Source organism: Mirounga leonina, unplaced genomic scaffold (assembly GCF_011800145.1).
Source record: "Mirounga leonina isolate KUSES-001 unplaced genomic scaffold, KU_Mleo_1.0 Mir_180, whole genome shotgun sequence".
NCBI lineage: Eukaryota > Metazoa > Chordata > Mammalia > Carnivora > Phocidae > Mirounga > Mirounga leonina.
The window spans coordinates 13120887-13139927 of NW_023270469.1; the positions used below are offsets into that span (position 1 = coordinate 13120887).

The 19041-nt window shown below is 43.6% G+C and overlaps 1 protein-coding gene and 1 pseudogene across 1 annotated transcript in view; one reads left to right on the forward strand and one right to left on the reverse strand.

The window, feature by feature from the left end:
• The window catches only part of HYDIN (HYDIN axonemal central pair apparatus protein), a 308320-nt gene that overhangs the window by 23513 nt on the left and 265766 nt on the right, over nucleotides 1–19041 (reverse strand). The window contains exons 66-76 of the mRNA XM_035024816.1: nucleotides 18355–18515; nucleotides 15945–16042; nucleotides 14958–15165; nucleotides 13560–13772; nucleotides 12949–13087; nucleotides 11734–11899; nucleotides 7985–8132; nucleotides 7350–7557; nucleotides 6623–6844; nucleotides 2626–2795; nucleotides 354–552 (exon numbers count right to left, since the gene is read on the reverse strand). Coding sequence (XP_034880707.1) covers nucleotides 354–552; nucleotides 2626–2795; nucleotides 6623–6844; nucleotides 7350–7557; nucleotides 7985–8132; nucleotides 11734–11899; nucleotides 12949–13087; nucleotides 13560–13772; nucleotides 14958–15165; nucleotides 15945–16042; nucleotides 18355–18515 — 1932 coding nt within the window. The remainder of the gene's footprint in view (nucleotides 1–353; nucleotides 553–2625; nucleotides 2796–6622; nucleotides 6845–7349; nucleotides 7558–7984; nucleotides 8133–11733; nucleotides 11900–12948; nucleotides 13088–13559; nucleotides 13773–14957; nucleotides 15166–15944; nucleotides 16043–18354; nucleotides 18516–19041) is intronic.
• Nucleotides 18893–18976, forward strand: LOC118023897 (annotated as a pseudogene).

Consider the following 19041-nt stretch of genomic DNA (forward strand, 5'->3'; position numbering starts at 1 on the left):
AACAAGTTGTTGTCCAAAACAAATCTAGCCTATTAAACCCGAAAACAGGACACGCCCTGTAAGAGGAGAAGGACATGCTTGGGATTACGAATCTGACAGTCTCCAACTTTTCCAAGAAAAGCGTGTTTCTCTGGTGCTTGTGATTCCTTGTAGCCTATGATGCACTGAAGTTTGGTGTTGAGTAGGAGTCAGATTTGACAGTTCATCCTTCAGTAGGACTGGCTGGCCTCTGACAGAATAGCTGGGGGGCCAGACGGGTGGAGAAGGGAGGAAGAGTGGGCTCCAGGGGCACAGGTGACTGGGAGGGCAAAAGGAGGGTGCCAAGCCTGAGGATCTCACCAACCGTCTCTTACCTTCATTTCAGTGCCTTTCCCTTCGATTTCAATTATTTGTTGTGAGAGCCCATTGATTTCAAAGGGGATGAGTTCTCGGTATTGGATACTTTCTCGAGGATAAAAGGTGATTGGAATCTCCAGTGTCTTTCCCGGCTTTATCACATCGACACGGAAGTTCACCTCGAGGTACGGGGTGTTGGTGTACAGACAGTCTAAGCTAGAGAAAATCAGGAGGAAAGTGTGGAAGTTAGAGGGCCCGCATATTTCCATTTTGTCTACAAAGGAGGAGGGTCTCCAGCACGACCCTGTACTCCTGGAGGTCAGAGCACATGTTTAAGTCATCCAGAAAGACCAATTCTGTCCCCTTGTCTCTCTGAGCTGGGTTCTGATGGATTTCCTGCCCTGCTGTCCTGCAGTCACAGGATGTAAGGGTTGGAAGCGACCTCAGCAGTGGTTCAGCCCAAAGACCCCTGACATAATCAAGTTACTTACCCCAAATCACACCCTGAGATCCCGGCAGAACTGGGCCTCAAACTCAAAAGTGCCGTGGCCCTTTGCTCGATGCAAAGGAAGGAAATACTTCCTGGGGTGCCTGGGTGGCTAAGTAGGTCAAGGGTCTGCCTCTTGATTTCAGCTCAGGTCATGATCTCAGGGTCGTGAGATGGAGCCCTGCACTGGGCTCTGTGCTGGGCGTGGAGCCTGCTTAAGATTCTCTAACCCTTTCCCTCTGCCCCTCTCCTCCCACCCCCACCCTGCAAAAGGGCTCTCTCTCTCTAAGAAAAAAAAGAAGGAGGAGGAGGAGGAGGAAATGCTTCCTAAGTAACTGGGTGGCAAAGCACAGCTGATAGGAGTATGTGTTCTGAGTCAGATAGAAAGGAGTTTGGATCCGGGCTGTAATCACTAGCAAGCCATGAGACCTGAGAAAAGTTACCTGGCCCCTTTGGGCCTCTGTTGCCTTATCTGGAAAGCTGGGTTAGTGACAGTTACCTCATAAGGTTGTTGTGAGCATGAAATGGAATAGAGCGACTGAGGCAGTCACTAAGCAGGGCAAAGAGGAAACATTCCACAAAGGTGAGCTGTTCTCGTTATCACTAATCGCCCAACTACCGGGCATCTTCGAAGACCATGTCCACTCTATTCCACTGGTGGGTAGGAAGGCATGAGACCTCTCCACTACAATGCTTCCTTGTCTGTCTTCCAGGCATTTAGAGAAGGAGTCCAGCTAGGCCAATAAATAGAACTTAACGCCTTTGCGTAGGACTCCGATAGAATTAAATCATGCAGGAAAGAGTACAGGTAGATAAGATTTTTAATTAGCATTTCAAATCACATGACACTCTTGTAACGAACGCTTCAGGTTGATAACCATCATCATCCCAGCAGCAGCAGCAGATAACCATAACTGAGCATTTCCTATGTTCCAGGCACTGTTCTCAGGACTCTCTCTGGGGGAACTAATTTAATCCTCCTAACAGCCCCATATGGGAGATGCTATTATTATCCACCATCTCAGGCGAGGAGAGTTGAGAACATGTGCCCAAGGTCGCACAGCTAGGGAAGAGGTGGGCTTTGAACATAGGCCTGTGCTATCCAATACGGTAGCCACTAGACCCAGTGGCTATTCAAATTCAAATTCAAATTCAAATGAATTAAAATTTAACAAATTAAGAATTTGGTCCCTCAGTTGCACCAGGCACAATTTACATGCTCTGCAGCCACATGTAGTTATAGGCTGCCATATTGGACAGCGCAGATATGTAACAGTTCCACTGTCCAGGAAAGTTCTGTTGTATAGTACCAACCTAGAGAGCTTTGAGGAAACACAGGTCTCTGGGCTAGTCTCTGGAAATCCTGTTTCAATAGGTCTGAAATAAGGCCCAGAAACCCATACTGGAACATTCTACACAGGGATGGTGCAGAGAGGCTGGATTTTAATCAGAAGACTTAAGCTTGGCATAGATCTGTTATTTACTACAAAGTGATGGCCTGACAAATTCACTTTTTAACTCTTCAAACCTTGGTTTCCACATCTATTATATGGGGAAAGTAAATGGAAGCCAATGAACCTCTCATCAGGTCATCTGGCATTGCCCTCCTCATTTTAAGATTTTTCAGCAGAGTAGCTCATGGCTACCCAAGTGTTAGTGGTGGGGAAAGGAGACTCGGGATTCATGCCCAGCTGTATTTGACTCTTTCCCATAATCTTCCTTTTTCTGTTTTGGCAGGACTTCACCTGTAGGACCCACAAGGAGCTACAGACTCCTCTGGAAGCTCTGGGAAGTCTGCGTACCTCATAGACGTTTCTTCCTTGTTGGTGACAACCAGGATTTGTTTGTATGGGGGCATCCCAGCCTGGTAGATGAAGCAGGTCCCAAAGTTGTAGCTGGTGAAGGAGAAATGAACAGCTGGGCTCACAGCGCAGCCTGAGATACTGCACAGAAATGTCGGGCCATGACTGATCTGTGGGGAGGGAATGGCAGGCAGAGGGTGATTAGAAGTGTGAGCAAAGGGCTCCTCAAGTCCTCAGGTGAAGGAGGAAAGCAGTTGGTGCTTTTCCAAAAAAAAAAAAAAAAAATACAGGTGCCAGGACTCCATGGGCAGAGATTCTGATTCACAGGTTAGAAGTTTGTTTACTTGAGGAAAGCACAGTGGGATACTCTGCAATCAGACCCCTGCATTGGCTCCTGCAGCCATGATTCAGCCGGAAGGCAGAGGTGTGGCAGACTGCTAGTTACTGTCCCCCATCTGCTTCCCAAGGGTTCCCTATCAGCAGGACTCTGCTTAGTTGCCAAGATGCCTGGGTGGAAATACTAGAGTTCCTATCCTTCCTGGACACTAAGGGTGGTCATCAGACATAGTTCTGGTCATCAAGATGTAAACAGAAGAGGACAAGAAGGTGTCCTATTTTGAATACAGAGGCGGTCTTGCTGGGAAAGTTTGGTTGGTTGGTGGTTTTTTGTATGTTTTGCCTTCAGGCTCTTCTCTCTTATTTCCACTTTGAATGCAGACCCGGGGCTGCAGAGTGGATGGGCCCCTTGTGACCAGGAAAGGACAAGAAGGAAGTCAAAGGCCCCTATGTCAAGGGTGAAAGAGTGGAGAAATATAAAAAGTATGGGTCATACCTGGATTCTCAACAAGATGACACACGTGCCTGTTGGGACATGACCTTAATTTGCTCTTCAGCAACTTTATAATATGAAATTTCCTAAGTTGAAAATTTATTTAAAACAAAATATCCTGTATTTATTCTAAACATCATTATAATAATATAACAGTCACTGGTACAAGTTTTTGTAAGTGACTTTATAAACTGAAAAACAGTTTCTTACTTAAGGCTTTTAAAGTCTTTGTATTTTGTGACTGATTTCTTGTAAAGGATTCTGATTGACCACCTTCAACTCTTCTGCTAATTAGAGCAGGAAGGTACTATGATGTGGTAAGACATGAAAGTTCTGAAGACAGTTCTCCCAAGGGATGGGCTCCTTCTGAGGTGGTGTGCCTGGCTCTTCCCAGGGAAGATGGCTGCAACATTGCCCTTGAGTTCCAGGCTAGGAGTTTTACAGTTTTGTTTTTTCTAATTGAAAAAAAAAAATTTTTTTTAGACTGTGCTATGACTTCATGTCCATCTAAATTATGGACTGTCCAGCAACTGACTGTGGGTTCCAATTGTTGTACCCCCCGGTTCCCTGTCAGTCACCTTCTCCTTAAGTATACGAATAAAGACCATGTCTCTTCACTCTGTCAACTGTCACTTTTGCTGTGCAGAAACTTTTGAGTTTGAGGTAGTCCCGCTTTTTTTTTTTTTTAAAGATTTTATTTTATTTATTTGACAGAGAGAGACACAGTGAGAGAGGGAACACAAGCAGTGGGAGTGATAGAGGGAGAAGCAGGCCTCCTGCAGAGCACGGAGCCCGATGTGGGGCTTGATCCCAGGACCCTGGGATCATGACCTGAGCAGAAGGCAGATGCTTAACGACTGAGCCACCCAGGCGCCCCTAGTCCCGCTTCTTTATTTTTGTTTTTGTGTCCTGTGAATTTAGTGTCATATCTGTGAAGTCACTGCCAAACCAAGGTCATGAAACTCGCCCGATATTGTCTTCTAGGAGCTTTATGGTTTCAGGTCTTACGTTTAAGTCTTTAATCCATTTGCAGCTGACTTCTGGGGATGGTGTAAAAGGCTCAGTTTCATTCTTTTGCATATGGATATCCAGTTTTCTCAGCACCATTTGTTGAAGAGACTCTCCTTTCCCATTGTGTATCCTTGGCACCTTGTCAAAGATCAGTTGGCCATATGAGCATTTGTTTCTGGGCTCCCTATTCTGTTCCACTGGTCTAGGGTCTGTCTTGATGCTGGTACTAGACTATTTTGATATTAGCTTTATAATATATTTTGAAATCAGGATGTGTGATGCTTCTAGCCTTGTTCTTTCTCAGGATTGATTTGGCTATTTGTGGTCTTTTGTGGTTTCATATGAATTGTAGAACTGTTTTTCTGTATTTGTAAAAAAAAATTCCATTGGGATTTTGATAGGGATTGCACTGAATCTATAGATGGCTTTGGGTGGTACAGACATTTTAACAATATTAAGGCTTTGCATCCACAAACAGAGGATTTTTTCCATTTATTTGTGTCTTTAATTTCTTTCACCAGCATTTTGTAGTTTTCAACATACGAGTCTTTCACCACCTTAGTTAAGTTTATTCCTGAGAATTGAATCCTTTTCCGTGATATTGTAAATAAGATTATTTTCCTAATTTTCTTTTCAGATAGCTTCTTATTAGCATATAGAAAAGCAACTGATTTTTGTTTGTTGACTTTGTGTCCTGCAACTTTACTAAGTTATTTTATTAATTCTAACAGATTTTTTTTTTAATTTAAAGGTTTTATTTATTTATTTGATAGAGAGAGCACAAGCAGGGGGAGGGGCAGAGGAAGAGGGACAAGCAGACTTCCCACTGACTGGGGAGTCTGATGCAGGCCTCAATTTCAGGACCTTGAGGTCATGACCTGAGCTGAAGGCAGATGCTTAACTGACTGAGCCACCCAGGTGCCCCAATTATAACAGATTCTTTTAATGGAATCTTTTGGGTTTTCTATATATAAGATCATGTTGTCTGCACACAGGGATAATTTTACTTCTTTCTTTCCGATTTGGATACCTTTTCTCTTTTTCTTGTCTAAATGCTCTGCCTAGGACTTCCAGAAGTGGTGAGAATGGGCATCCTTGTCTTGTTCCTGATCTTAAAGGAAAAGCTTTTAGCTTTTCATGAATGAGTGTGATGTTAGCTGTGAGCTTTTCATATATGACCTTTATTATGTGGGGGTACTTCCTTCTAATACTAGTTTGTTCAGAGTTTTTGTTATGAATTTTGTCAAATGCTTTTTGCCACTTCTATTGAAATGATCATGTGATTTTTATCCTTTATTCTGTTAATGTAAGATATCACATTAATTGATTTTTGTATGTTGAACCATCCTGGCATCTGAGAGAGAAGTCCTACTTGGTTGTAGTGTATGATCCTTTCAGTGTATTCTTGGATTTGGTTTACAGGTATTTTGTTGAGGATTTTTGTACCTATATTAATCAGGGATCTTGGCCTATGGTTTTCTTTTCTTGTGGTATCTTTGTTTGGCTTTGGTATCCAAAAGAAGTGAAATCAGGACCTTGAAGAGATATTAACACTTTCATATTCAGTATAGCACTATTCACAGTAGTCAAGATGTGAAAACAACCTAAATGTTCGACAGATGAATAAAGAAAATGAGGCATATACACACAATTCAGCCATTTTTCTCGAATAAAAGATCTTAGGATTCTTGCTAGCCTTTAGTTAATTTCAAGAGTTCTAAAAAAGGTTGTTTTGCTAGTTTTTGCCAGTGTTCTCGTCACTATGAAGAGCAGTTCTTCAAAGGTCCTTCTCTGCCATTTCTGTGGACATCATAATTCCTTGGTTTTTTCATTCAATAACTTATCTTGGAAAATGTTACACATATTTTGTCTCTCTTGCTTCCTCTCCACCTCCCATCTGTCTCTCTTATTTATTTTAATAGCTGCATAGGATTCCAGTGCATGGATGGTCAACTGCTTTTCAATGGACACTTATTCACCAGGTGCCTCAACTGTGGATAAGGCCTTTATACTAGAGATTGTGAGACTATCTGCAACATGATCACTCTCCAGGAGCTTCTGGCAGGGTGGACAAGACAAGGAACATAAGGAGAATTAATCTCTAAAGACAGAGTGCTGTGAGTGCTCTCAGGGTCAGACAATGTTAAATGGTCTCACCTTGATTCTGAGTTCCAGGCCCTTCAAGACACACTTCTTAAATGGCTGGAAAGACAAGGAGGCATGTGCACTTTGTCCCACATCCACACTGCCATCAATGGGGGAAAATTCCAAGTACTGCAGCAGGGCTTTGGGGCCAGAGAGCTCCGCCTGGAAGCTGAAGTTGAACTTTCCAGTGTTGATAAAGCTGAGTTCACACTGAACACATTCGTTCAGCTCTACCTGAGAGACAGAGAACAGAGTAGTATGTTGGAATGCAAATCATGGTTCCCTTCTCTGGGGTTAGGATATGTAAGATTTTGGGGAAAACTATCCTTTGGGAAATAGGGATGACAGATGATGTTAGTGAGTTGAGTATCATGGGATTAATGTAGTCAGATATTCCAGCAACTGCTACTAAGTGTTGGAGATCCTCATACCTGAAGAGTAAGATAGCAATTTAATTTTTAGACCTCCCTTGGTAGACAAACATCCTTCCTGTATGTTTAATACAAGGATTCTTCCCTTCCCTATCATCTCTCCACCCCCTGAAATATAAAATAAGTTTTCACATCAAAACTATATGCATTCTGAGGATGGAGATGCTTCTGTTTCTGTTCTCCTGGTCTCCCTGGCATTTGAAACAGAGAGATTCAGCTAACATTCACTTGTACTGCCTTTCCCAGCCAGTGTGGAAACAGAGAGAGAGAGAGAGAGAGAATGAATCAAGGCTCTCTCACACTCTTACCTCATAGAAGTTGATAATGTTAGTCTCTTTAGGAGTCAGGAGAGTGATCAAGCCAGTCCTGTCCTTGCATTTGACCTCTGCATTCATAGTGTATCCCTCAGCCTTGACATTTAAGGTCAGAGGGTGGGCTTTCTTTTTCACATTGCAGATCAAATTGAAGTTCACATCTCCTTCCTGTTTTGGTGTGAAGAAAATATCCACTGGGAACCTGGATGGGGAAGAAGACAGTAGATTAGCTGACAAGGCCAACCTGCTATAACCTGCTAAAGAATATGAGCCTGATGGATTAGCATATGCACTATGAGGAAAAAGCATCACTATTCCAAATTATGATGAGTTTGGAAGATTAGCCAGACACGGTGTGTCATTGCTTTATGAATTCATAGATAGCAAGGAAAAGAATATAAACAGGACAGAAAATATTGAGAAGAAGGTCTTAAAGTTCTCAGTGCTTTACAATTTATCAGGAAAATGAACAATGGGAAATAAATAGGACAGGGATGGGATTGTTCATATAAATTTTAGAGCTGGAAGAGACTTGATACAGGGCACTCTGAGGGGAATGGATTCTCCTGGCTAGCAGGTCTAGAACCCCTATTTTGGGAGGGTGTAGTTGTGGGGGACTTTTTCTTTACCTGGACAGTGGTGGGATCCAGCCTTCCATGGGACATATCACCAGGCTGTTGCTGAAACCTTCAGAATATCGGGAGTTGTCCTGGAAGGCAAAATGGAACCCCTGCTCCTCCTTGTTGATGATATGCACGGTCTCCCTGGCTTCTCTGCCTAAGGTGGAAACACCAGTCCTCAGTGAAGGCCTCATGCCTGCTCCTGAAGCATCTTAGCAGATACTGCTCCTCAGGCAAGAGGAAGCCTTCTTAGAAAAAAACTCTTCAACTTCTTTTCTCTGTTCTTCAGTCTTTGACTGAAGCTCTTCAGTCTTTGACTACCTCTCTTCCTTCTGCTCTACAAGTGACCTTCTTCCCCTGGCGAGATTCCATCTCTTCCTTCTAGAACTTTATTCTATCAATTGCCCGCTCCTGCTAGGTGGCGTTTCTGCCTTGGTCACAGCTATCTTAGGTGATTCTGATGACATTATTTTCTCTCCTTGTTCCTTTGGAACTAATGCCTTCCTGCTTTTGTTAATGAAGGCTTCACCCTCCCTGGTAGGCCCCTTAACTCTGCCCATATCTTTGTCAATAGTCTCTGCATTAAACTCTTGCATCAGAGCTCAGGTATGTCATGAGAGTCCTGACAGGGCCTGAATACATCTTCTGTCACTATTTTGCTTTTTCTTACTTTCCTTGACAATTGTAGAGCATTTGTTTTTTAACATATACTTTAGAATCATTTTATTCAGTTCTCCCCTTATCTCCAGTCCTTTTGGGATTAAGGTTGCCAGATTTAGGAAATATTTTTTTTTAAAGATTTACTTATTTATTTGAGAGAGCGAGAATGTGAGAGAGAGAGAGAGAGAGAGAGAGAGAGAGAGAGTACATGAGAGGGGGGAGGGTCAGAGGGAGAAGCAGGCTCCTCGCTGAGCAGGGAGCCCGATGCGGGACTCGATCCCGGGACTCCAGGATCATGACCTGAGCCGAAGGCAGTCGCTTAACCAACTGAGCCACCCAGGCAATATTTTTTGAGTAGAAGTATGTCCCAAATATTGCATGAGACATACTTATGTTGACATACTTACACTAAAAAATTACTCATTGTTATCTGAAATTCAAATTAGACTATGCATCCTGTATTTTACCTGGCAACACCAGTTGGGATTCTAATTGGAACTTGATTAAACTTGCATTTAATTTTGAGAGAACTGGTAAATGTTCACATCTTGTTTGGGGCCACTTTAATAAGATTTTATAGTTTTCTTCATATATGTCCTGTGCTTTTCTTGTTACATTTATCCTTAGATATTATATAGGTTTTGTCAATATTGAATGGATTTTTTGTTTCTTTTTTTTTTTTTTAAAGATTTTATTTATTTATTTGAGAGAGAGAGAATGAGAGACAGAGAGCATGAGAGAGGGGAGGGTCAGAGGGAGAAGCAGGCTCCCCGCTGAGCAGGGAGCCCGATGTGGGACTCGATCCCGGGTCTCCAGGATCATGACCTGAACTGAAGGCAGTCGTTTAACCAACTGAGCCACCCAGGTGCCCCGGATTTTTTGTTTCTGTTTCTAGGTGCTTATTGCTAAAAGAAAGAGAAACTATTGATTTTTACATAACTGTCTTGTATCCAACCACTTACTAAATTATCTTATTGATTCTAGTGGTTTGTTTTGCTTTTCTCTAGAGCCTCGTGAGGTTTTCTATGTATGAAGTCACCAGCAACAGCAAATAAGATAGTTTCGTCTCTTTCCCCCTAATGTTTATGCCAATTATTGAATTTTCTTGTTTTATTGTATTTGCTAATTAAAATCACTAGGAAGGTATTCAATAATAATGATGATAATGAGCATCCTTGCCTGATTACCGATTTTTAACTGAAGTGGTTTCAGTGGTTTATTACAGGATAATATTTGCCTCTTGATTTTGGTTAGTCTTCTTTTTTTTGAGGAAGAGGGAGAAAGGGAGAGAGTGAGTGTATGTGTGAGGGGGGTGGGAGGGAGGGGCAGAGGGAGAGAGAGAGAATCCCAAGCAGCCTCCACACTCAGCACAAAGCCCAATTTGGGGCTCCATCTCATGACCCTGAGATCATGACCTAAGCTGAAATCAAGAGTTGGATGCTTAACTGACTGACCCACCCAGGAGCCCCTGATTAGTCTTCTCTATTTAAGTTTCCCCCTCTATTCCTATCTTACTATTAGAATTTTTGGTGAGAATTTCTGCCATGGCTTTTTAGTATATTCATATGATCATACAGTTGTTCTTTAATCTGTTGATATGTCATCATTATGTTGAAATGTACCACCCTTGCATTCCCAGATTGAATTCTGTTTGTCTTGCTGTTGCTGTTTTTATTTATTTAATTTAATTTTAATTCCAGTTAGTTAACATACAGTGTTATATTAGTTTCATGTGTGCAATATAGTGATTCAACACTTTCATACATCACGTGGTGCTTATCATGACAAGTGCATTCCTTAGTCCCCATCACCTGTTTCATCACCATCCTTCTACCCTCCCCCTGGTAACCATGTGTTTGTTCTCTATAGTTAAGAGTACTGTTATTATTCTTATGCTATATTGCCCATTTATTTGTTCAAAACCTTCTGAAACATTATAATCTCCTCCCACCTACTTATATGTATCAGTATAAGAAATGTATGGAAATATTACTAACAAACTGTTAACATGGGTTTCCTTTGATGCAAAGGATGGGTGGAGAGAGATTAAAATTTTCCTTATATAACAGATTGATTGTCTTATTATAAAGAATATCACTTTTCTAAATATAAAAATCTAATGAGTTACTAAAACATCCTCTGACTTCAGTTGTATTTTACACACACACACACACACACACACACCCACACACACCCCACATCCATGTGATAAGGGACCTGGTGATCACTTCCTTTATTTCCTTCAGGTCTCTGATCAAATGTCACTCCCCCATTGCCTCCTGGCATCCTTTATTCTCCCTACCCTGCTTTATCCTTCTCTAGAATACTTATTAACATCTGACATGCTATATATTTTTTTTTTCTTTTTTGGTAGTCTGCTTTCTTTTTTATTTTAAGATTTTATTTATTTGTCAGAGAGAATGAGAGAGAGAGAGCGAGTGAGAGCGAGTGCAGAAGCAGGGGGAGTGGCAGGCAGAGGGAGAAGCAGGCTCCTCACCGAGCAAGGAGCCTGATGCGGACTCAATCCCAGGACCCTGGGATCATGACCTGAGCTGAAGGCAGACGCTTAACCCAGGCATCCCTTGGTGGTCTGCTTTCTATTACTAGACTGTAACCACCGTGAGGATGGGGATTTTGGCTTTACCCACGGCATTCTCAGCTCACAGAAGAGTGCCTGGGTCATACAAGGGGCTCAGTAATATTTGTTGAGCTGAATAAATGCATGAAAGGATGGCAGAGAAATCTGACTACTGTGGCACAGACTGAGAGGCAAACAAATACAGCCCATCCTCCAGAGGCACAGGCAAGTAAGATGGGGATAATGGACATAGTCCAGGCCTTCAAGGAATCTAACAAGTAGGATCTGTAGCAAGGCTCCTAAATTTTCTTAGGTTATTAGTGTGTGGGTTTAGAAGATACCTGATGGAAATTAGATCAAGAGATAAATATTTCATGGCTTTGTGAACAGTGATAGAGTACCTCTGGCACCAGGAATAGTTCCACCCAAGTCTGCTCCTGGAGCTCATTGCTGGGTCAGCCCTACTCCCCTCCCTCACAGGTCACACCAACTCAAATGTAAACAAACAGGGCAGCCTTACCAATGAGGAGACAACTGAAGTTGAGGTGTGACTTGTCCAGATTGATGAGAGGATCGGTGGCTTTGCCTACCAGTAGGAAAGGGACGGTGATGTTGTGTTCGGGGATTAAGAAAGTCCAGAATGCTTCTGTGATGTCCAGATGGAAAGGTGTGAACTGGAAGATAATCTAAGAAGACAGTTTGGAACAGAGGGGTAAAAAGCATTTCTGTTTGCTTGTTCCACATGCCCTTGGAGGCTTACTGGTGCTGGGGTTATGATGGCTGACGTTACCAGGTCACCCCTACCTTTCTACTGTCTCCGTGAAGGCATGTAAGTGTGGCTGTTCCAGCAATATCAATGTCTGTTTGCCCTGCCCACAGGCCCTCCTGAGGGGGTCTACCCCACCCACAGCCTCTGATGGCTGGGCTGCCATATTTCACACCATGTCTTTGTTTGGTATGTAAAAATAGAATCTGAGAGAAATATGGAATTTTGGCTTTTCCTAAAAAGTTTGGGAAAATTGGCAACCCTGGGTCCACTTGTCTGTGTGTGGTCATCTGACAGAGAAACACGGCAGCCAGCCAGTCCTGGGCTCAGCATTCCCTGTCATTGTTCCCTTGGCTTGCTCCATTTATTTGTGGGACCTTCCTGAAGGCATTTGAATTCATAATTTCTATTTCATGGATTTATTTCTGCCTCCGAGATTCTCTGTGGAACTTACAGGATATGGGGCCCATAGATCTGTTTTGGCCAATGAATTCATGCTTCATTAAATCTGACCCCATACCCATTACCACTGAGTAAACATGAGGACTGAGCTGTGGGACAGGACTCACTTTTCTGTTTTGCCCTTTGGCCCGACCAAGTAAAAACACATCTGTATCCTTTTACCACTGTCAGTCCCTTGGGGAAAAAATAAGTCTTCCTGTTACTCTATGGGTCCTAGTGCCCATTAGTGCCCAGCTCTCCTTCCCCACTTCAATAGTTTCAGTTTTTAAAACTGCAAATGCTAGAGCTCTCCATCTCTCCATGGCCAACCAAGAGAGCTCAGGTCTGTCCTGTTCATGAGGACTGCCTAATGTCTATGCCACTCAAGAAATACTTATTGACTGATGCATACTTGGGCTGTTCTCCCTCATTCTACCTATGGTCTACAGCACACATGTTATGCAGAGAGAGAGAGAGAGAGAGAATGATTAAAGTCCTTGGTTGGGTGGTCTTCATTCACACACACACCTCAGCTTTCTTTTCCGGGTGGACAAGGCCCTTCTCTGTAAGGCATGTGAAGGCTGGAGGGTTCTGGAGACTTTCAGTTTCTTCGGAGATCCAGCAGAAGGTGTAAGTGCTATTAGTGGGGTTCAGGATTGTAAAAGTCCTGGTCGAGGGGGAAGAATTGATAGCAGAGAGTGAAACAGGGGGTTGAGGAATAAGAGAAACTTTCTTAACCACCTTCCCTAGCACAGTCCCCCTATCTGGGAAGTAGAACTTGTCTGGGCACTTCATTACCATAGAAATGAAAACTGCATCTCAACTGGGACTCCAGACTATGGATAGAGTTTTGGACTTTGGAGTAATAATGATGCCCAGGGTGCTTCTGTCCCGGTGATCCTCTGTGGTTAAGGTGGTGGTCAGGGATTCCATGTTTATGTCTTCCAGAGTTTCCCCAGTGTTGATGCTAAGGAGACAAAATCTAGCTTTCTTACTGGAGCAGTTCCCCGAAGTCCAACCCCAGTAGTTCAAGCCTGCTTCTAGGAATTAGCCTCATTGACTTCCCTGAATTCTTCCTCTACGTTCTGTAGAAGGAATGACTGATAGGAACTCAACTGATGCAAACCTAGGCAACTCACCGAAGACTCTTCCCTCCTATGCCCACACTGGTGAACTCAATCACCCGGGTGTTTGAGTCCAGAGCCCCACCACTAGGCCCTCGGAGATCTGGGTTGCGCCGATGACCGCTGATGTAGTCGGAGTGTTTCAGGTCAAAATGGCAGAAGGGCAAGAAGCTACACCCTTTGGTTGATAGGACTGGACCTTGCTCTCCAGGTGGCAGGTTGGGAATCCTGAGAGGATAAGGTTATTTATTCTTAGTTATTTTTAAATCAATCGTTGCTTTCTGAGTTGGGTGGAAATGAATTATTATGTCCAACAGAATGTGAGCTCCATGAAAGCAGACATTGGGTCTGTCCTGGTCAACAACATAATCTTAGTCCCTGAATAGTGCATGATACATGGTAGGTGTTCATTCATTAACTGTTGAGTGGATGAATGCATGAATGGGTTGAGAAGGAGGCTGAATTCTGGCTCCTTGTCTGTATCAAAGTGTGGCCCCAAGTTATCCCTCCAGTAGTGGTGACAAAATCTCCCTGCTGTAAATTGAGCAGAGAGTCTTACCCTCTGGGTCCTCTCATAGGCATCTCCTGGGGTATGAACATTGACAGAGAAATCCTAAAAGAGTAGCCTGAGCTCCTCGGAGAAGGTGAACTGGATGTGAGCAGACTTAGCCCCAGCACCAAGTTTAGGTGGCCCAGACATAGGATGGGTCCCTGCGGTGGATTGCAGGGGCTCCACAAGGCTCTTATGGCTCACATAGGTCTTGCTACCCCATGCCAGGGTTCATACAGTTCCTCTGTAAGGTGGGTGTCCTGCATGGAGCTTTCCTGGGAAAGCACATCAGAGATTTTCATTGCTAGAAGTTACTGGATTGGCTTTTCTCGAATTGGGTGTGGGCCCCCTCTATTCCTCACTGATGTATCAGGTCCACCGCCTCCACTACCACCATGTGGGTGTACTGTGATTATTGTGTGCCAGGTTCCGTGCTAAGTCTTCACTTGAATTGACTCATTTAATGTTCATGGTGACTGTACAAGGTGGGTATTCTTGTTTGCTTTCTACATGAGGAAACCAAGTCTCAGAAGAGGTACCAGAAAGTTTTTTTTAAGTTCATATGTGCCCAAGGACTGGAACCCATCTATCTGTCAACCATTTTGTTGCTCAGTGGAATTCTGAATGCAGCTGGGAAGGGGGAAGGGGGCAGGAGGAAGAGTCTAGAGAGTGTTGGTGAGTAATACAAAAGACCCAATTCTCCTTATCTTCCAAATCCTGGCCCCTTTGAATCTTCCCAAAGAAAAATGTGACAGTTTGGGGGCTGTGGAGGGGGCGAAAGGCTGGACAGAATGATGGTAGTGGTGGGACAGAAGAGAGGATAGGAGTTGCAGAGCTTTGTTCTGGGGAGCACGTCTCCTTACTGGCAGAAAAGATTGCCCTCGAAGTCTCCGACCTCCAGCGGGGAGAATTTCACTTTGAGCTTCTGAGTCTTCCCTGCAGGCACGGTGCCTGAGGAGGGCTCCACAGAGAAGGGTGGCAGGGAAACTTCGTTCCAGTTGTCGACGGCACTGTCCAGGGTGCTGACCGTGTGCAGTGTGCCCTGGCTAAGTTGGTCTTTTTGAGAGGAACCTGGGGGCCAACAGAGACAGCCAGTGATATTCTGCATTTGCAGTGGGAGGGCAGGTGGAAGGCAGGCCACTCACAGGTCCTGAGGGACCCTCTGTGGGGTCTGTGGGCTCACCTCTTCTAGCAGGTACACTTAATTTTGGGCACTAGGGGTAAGGAATTGGCTCATATCTCTTGTAAGAGACTCATGAAAATACTTCTATGAATTCTATCAAGTTTCTAAAGTTTTTCCTTTTGGCTCAAGGGGGTGGGTCAAGGAGATGTCTCTGGGTCTTCTGCCTCAAGAATAATGGGCTGTGAACATAATTTTTGGAGAATCATTGTTTTAAACTAGGGGTTCACAATCTGGGGTCCCATGGATAAGGGCCCATTCAAAAGGTCTGTGAATCTCCAAAACTGCAACAACAGTAATGAGTATTTGTCCATCAAGTGTTGAGCCCTTTCCCAAGTGCTTTATGTGTGTCAAATTGGGTATGGGTATGTATTTTCCTGGGGAGAGAATTCATAGCTTCTGCAAGGGTCTGTAATGTCCCAAGAGGCTAAGGCCTGAAAAACAGGATTCCTAGGGCTCTGTGGCCAGGGTCCAGGCTCCAGGAGGACAGAGGTCAGCTCTTGAGTTTCTCAGGCCCGTTTGGCTCTGCAGACACCATGAGACATTTGCTCTGCTTCTCCTTGGCTACTGAGAGGGCCGTTGGAGCAGTGCTCACTGCTCCATGAACAAGGCTCTCCTACTAACTGGGGACTCAGTTCAAGCCCTGGGTTTTGCCTATCATCATGTTTACCTTGGTTATCTGGCATTGCAAAACTGACAGCCTTTGCAGTCTCTTCTGAGACCCAGTTGAATTCCAGCTGCACATTTCCTGAATTAATCAGTTCAAACCTGCAGATAGATCAGAGAATGGATTTGAGAAATGTGCTGTCAATGATGTTTTCCCTGTCTGCACATCATCTATACTGTTACTTAACTTTTTAAGTCATCACCGTGTTTCTTAAACATTTTTTCAAAAGGCAAGTTTTAAACATTTTATCTGACATCATGCATTTGCTATGTTAGTTATATTTTCTTCTAAAACACGTAGAATATATACATAGCTATATAAAAGTAAAAATATCCAAAGGTTTAGCACTGAAAATCATCTGACACACCAGTACCCTATGCAATGAGCTCTCAGCCTGCATTGCTGTAACCCTGAAACATTTCCACGAGAGAGGAATCAAAATGTGTTTCCCATGACGGTATCTTCTTTAGGTGCAAATTCCACAGTCCCTCCCTTCCTGAATCATCTCCCACCGGAAACAATGTCCCTGTGGTCAGAGGCTGTTTGACCCCGGCCTGAGATTCCTTCACTGGCTGAGACTTGTCTCAAATTCTGAATTAGTGGAGCCTTTTCTTGCCTCAAGTTTCCCTGCATCTAAGACAAGAACAGGAGATAGAAGCTTTTTCTGGAACCACTTTTAAACTTGATCACAATCACAGCAGAAGGATGAGGCCTTGACACAAGAAACTGATTGTGTTAGAGAAAGAAACACAAGTGGCTATTCCTAGTTTTAGGGAAGTGGTAGGAATTGAAAGTTTGGGAGTGGGGTGTGGTAGGGTGTAAGGATTAGGTTTCCATTATCCAATCCAGGTAGACCAGGCAGGTACATCCAAAGTCAAGTGCTTTGACTCCAGGAGCTTGTGTTTATTGTGTACAAGTATGAGCACTGGTCATTATCTTAAAGAAAATTTTTATAAAGTAGAGAAATCTTGGTGGTACAGAATACTTTTGATAAAAAAAAATTCTTGGTTTAGATTGGGATTGGAAAACTTTTTTTACAAAGGGCAAGATAGCACGTTTTTTTGGCTTTGTGTACCATAGGTCTTTGCAGCAACTACTCACTTCACTGTTGCAGCCACAGGCCACACATAAACAGCTGGGCATGGCTGTGGCCAAAAGAAACTTTATTTACAACAATAGGCAGCTGGCTGGCTTTGGTCCATGGGCCACAGTTTGCCAACCCCTGCTTTAGGTAAAATAGGTATCAGCAGAAGGTCCCCCTTCCTACCTTATCTCGTTTGGTTCTATAATAATTTGAGAGAACATGTAAAGTGTAACAAATGCAAGATGAGTTGAACAAGTTAATTACTAATTCTTACAACGTTGAAAGGTCAGTGGTTTAATTTTTGTGCTTGTAATTCTCGAAGAACAGTCTTTGTCTTTGTATATGATGCCCTCTCTGCCTAGAAGGCCCCTTTTTCTCACTCACTTCTTCACCTGGCTACCTCCTGTTCATCCTCCACAATTCAACAGGGGCACTGCTTCGTCTGGGACGTCTTCCCTTATATGCTGTCTGCCTCCTCATTCTCCCCACATCTTGGTCTGCTTTGGGTATTTTCACAGCACACACAGGACACCACCCTGCAACCATCAATTCACCTATTTTCACCCATCCCCCCACCGCCCACCATGAGCTCCGTAAGAGGGGGACCCACAGAATCCTGCATTCCCATGTGTGAGCTCACATAACTCTTTCCTTCTAAGGACAATTTTAACTTTGAATGAACTTTTTAGCTCTGTTTCCCTGGAAACCTGATAAAGGAGAAATATAAAGTTGTATCATTAGGCAACATTGTTTATAGTAAAAATGACCCCTGATTGGTAAATTGCATCTGGTCTGGGGGGGATTATAATTCCCTGGAGGGAAGCCATAGCTTCGGGGTTCTCTGAGTGTAGTGACTCTTGTAACTGGGCATGTCCCCTACAGGGATCCTAGAAGCTGTACCTATGGAAGGGTTATGAGGAGTATTGCCTTCTGTAGGCTGTGGGGCTTCGAAGCTGAGACGGACCCATTGCCATCAGTATGGACATTGCCCAACTGTGACCTGGGGTTGGGGAGAAAAGAACTGTTACTGGGTGGTGGTGTGGACTGTTACTGCAAGGACGGTCCCCACTGAAGCTGATGGCCAGATGCTGCCCCTCCTCCCCGGCAGACTGTTTTTCCTGGCCTGTATCTTGATTTCAAGTGTGAACTTCCACAGCTTTGTGGGCCTGAAGGATTCACTGCAGCCGCAGAGTTACTCTGATGTGTGCCACGCGGCTCTGATGCCTGGTATGTGCTGTTGTAGACACTGAATAAATGTGTGGTGGAGTGGGGGCAAATGATAAAATCAAAGAGCTTCTCCGTGAGGGTGGGGGGCTCTCGAGGACTCACTCAAACACTCGGGTCTGGTAAACCAGCGTTTCTTTAAAGTGCACGTTGCTTGTTTGGCATCCATACGAAGCGTAATTCACATTGGCACTGATCTGAAGATGCAGTTCTCGATAGTTCTCTTCTACTACAGAATGGGTGGGCTCAGGGTCTGTCTCTATCACCTGTAACAAAGGTGGAGCCAGTTGACTCACAGGAATAAAGGGCTGTGGGGGAGCACAGTACTATATTTTACCCATGCAAATTAACTCAAGTTCCAGAATAAATGATTCAAGCAAACCTAAATGACCCTTAAATGGGGAAGGAAACAAATTACTGAGAGTAGTAGGATTGCAGAGACATGAGTTTTTTGGTTAGATGGACTCAGAAGAAGGCAGAAGAAAGGAAATCATAAAGATAGGGACAGATATTAATGAAATCGAAAATAAATCAGAAACAGAGAGGACCAATGAAGCCAAAAATTGCTTATTTGGAATGACTTAAAAAGTCTTTGGTAAGATTGATCAAGAAAAAAATGAATAAATACAAATAACCAATATCAAGCTTTGCACAGTGGCAGTATCATAGCCAATGAGGTTTATCCGAGGCACAATTATTGCTAATTGAAAACAAATAACCAATATCAAAAATGAAAAGAAGGACATCACCACCAACCCTACAAATTTAAACAGATGATAAGAAAATATTATA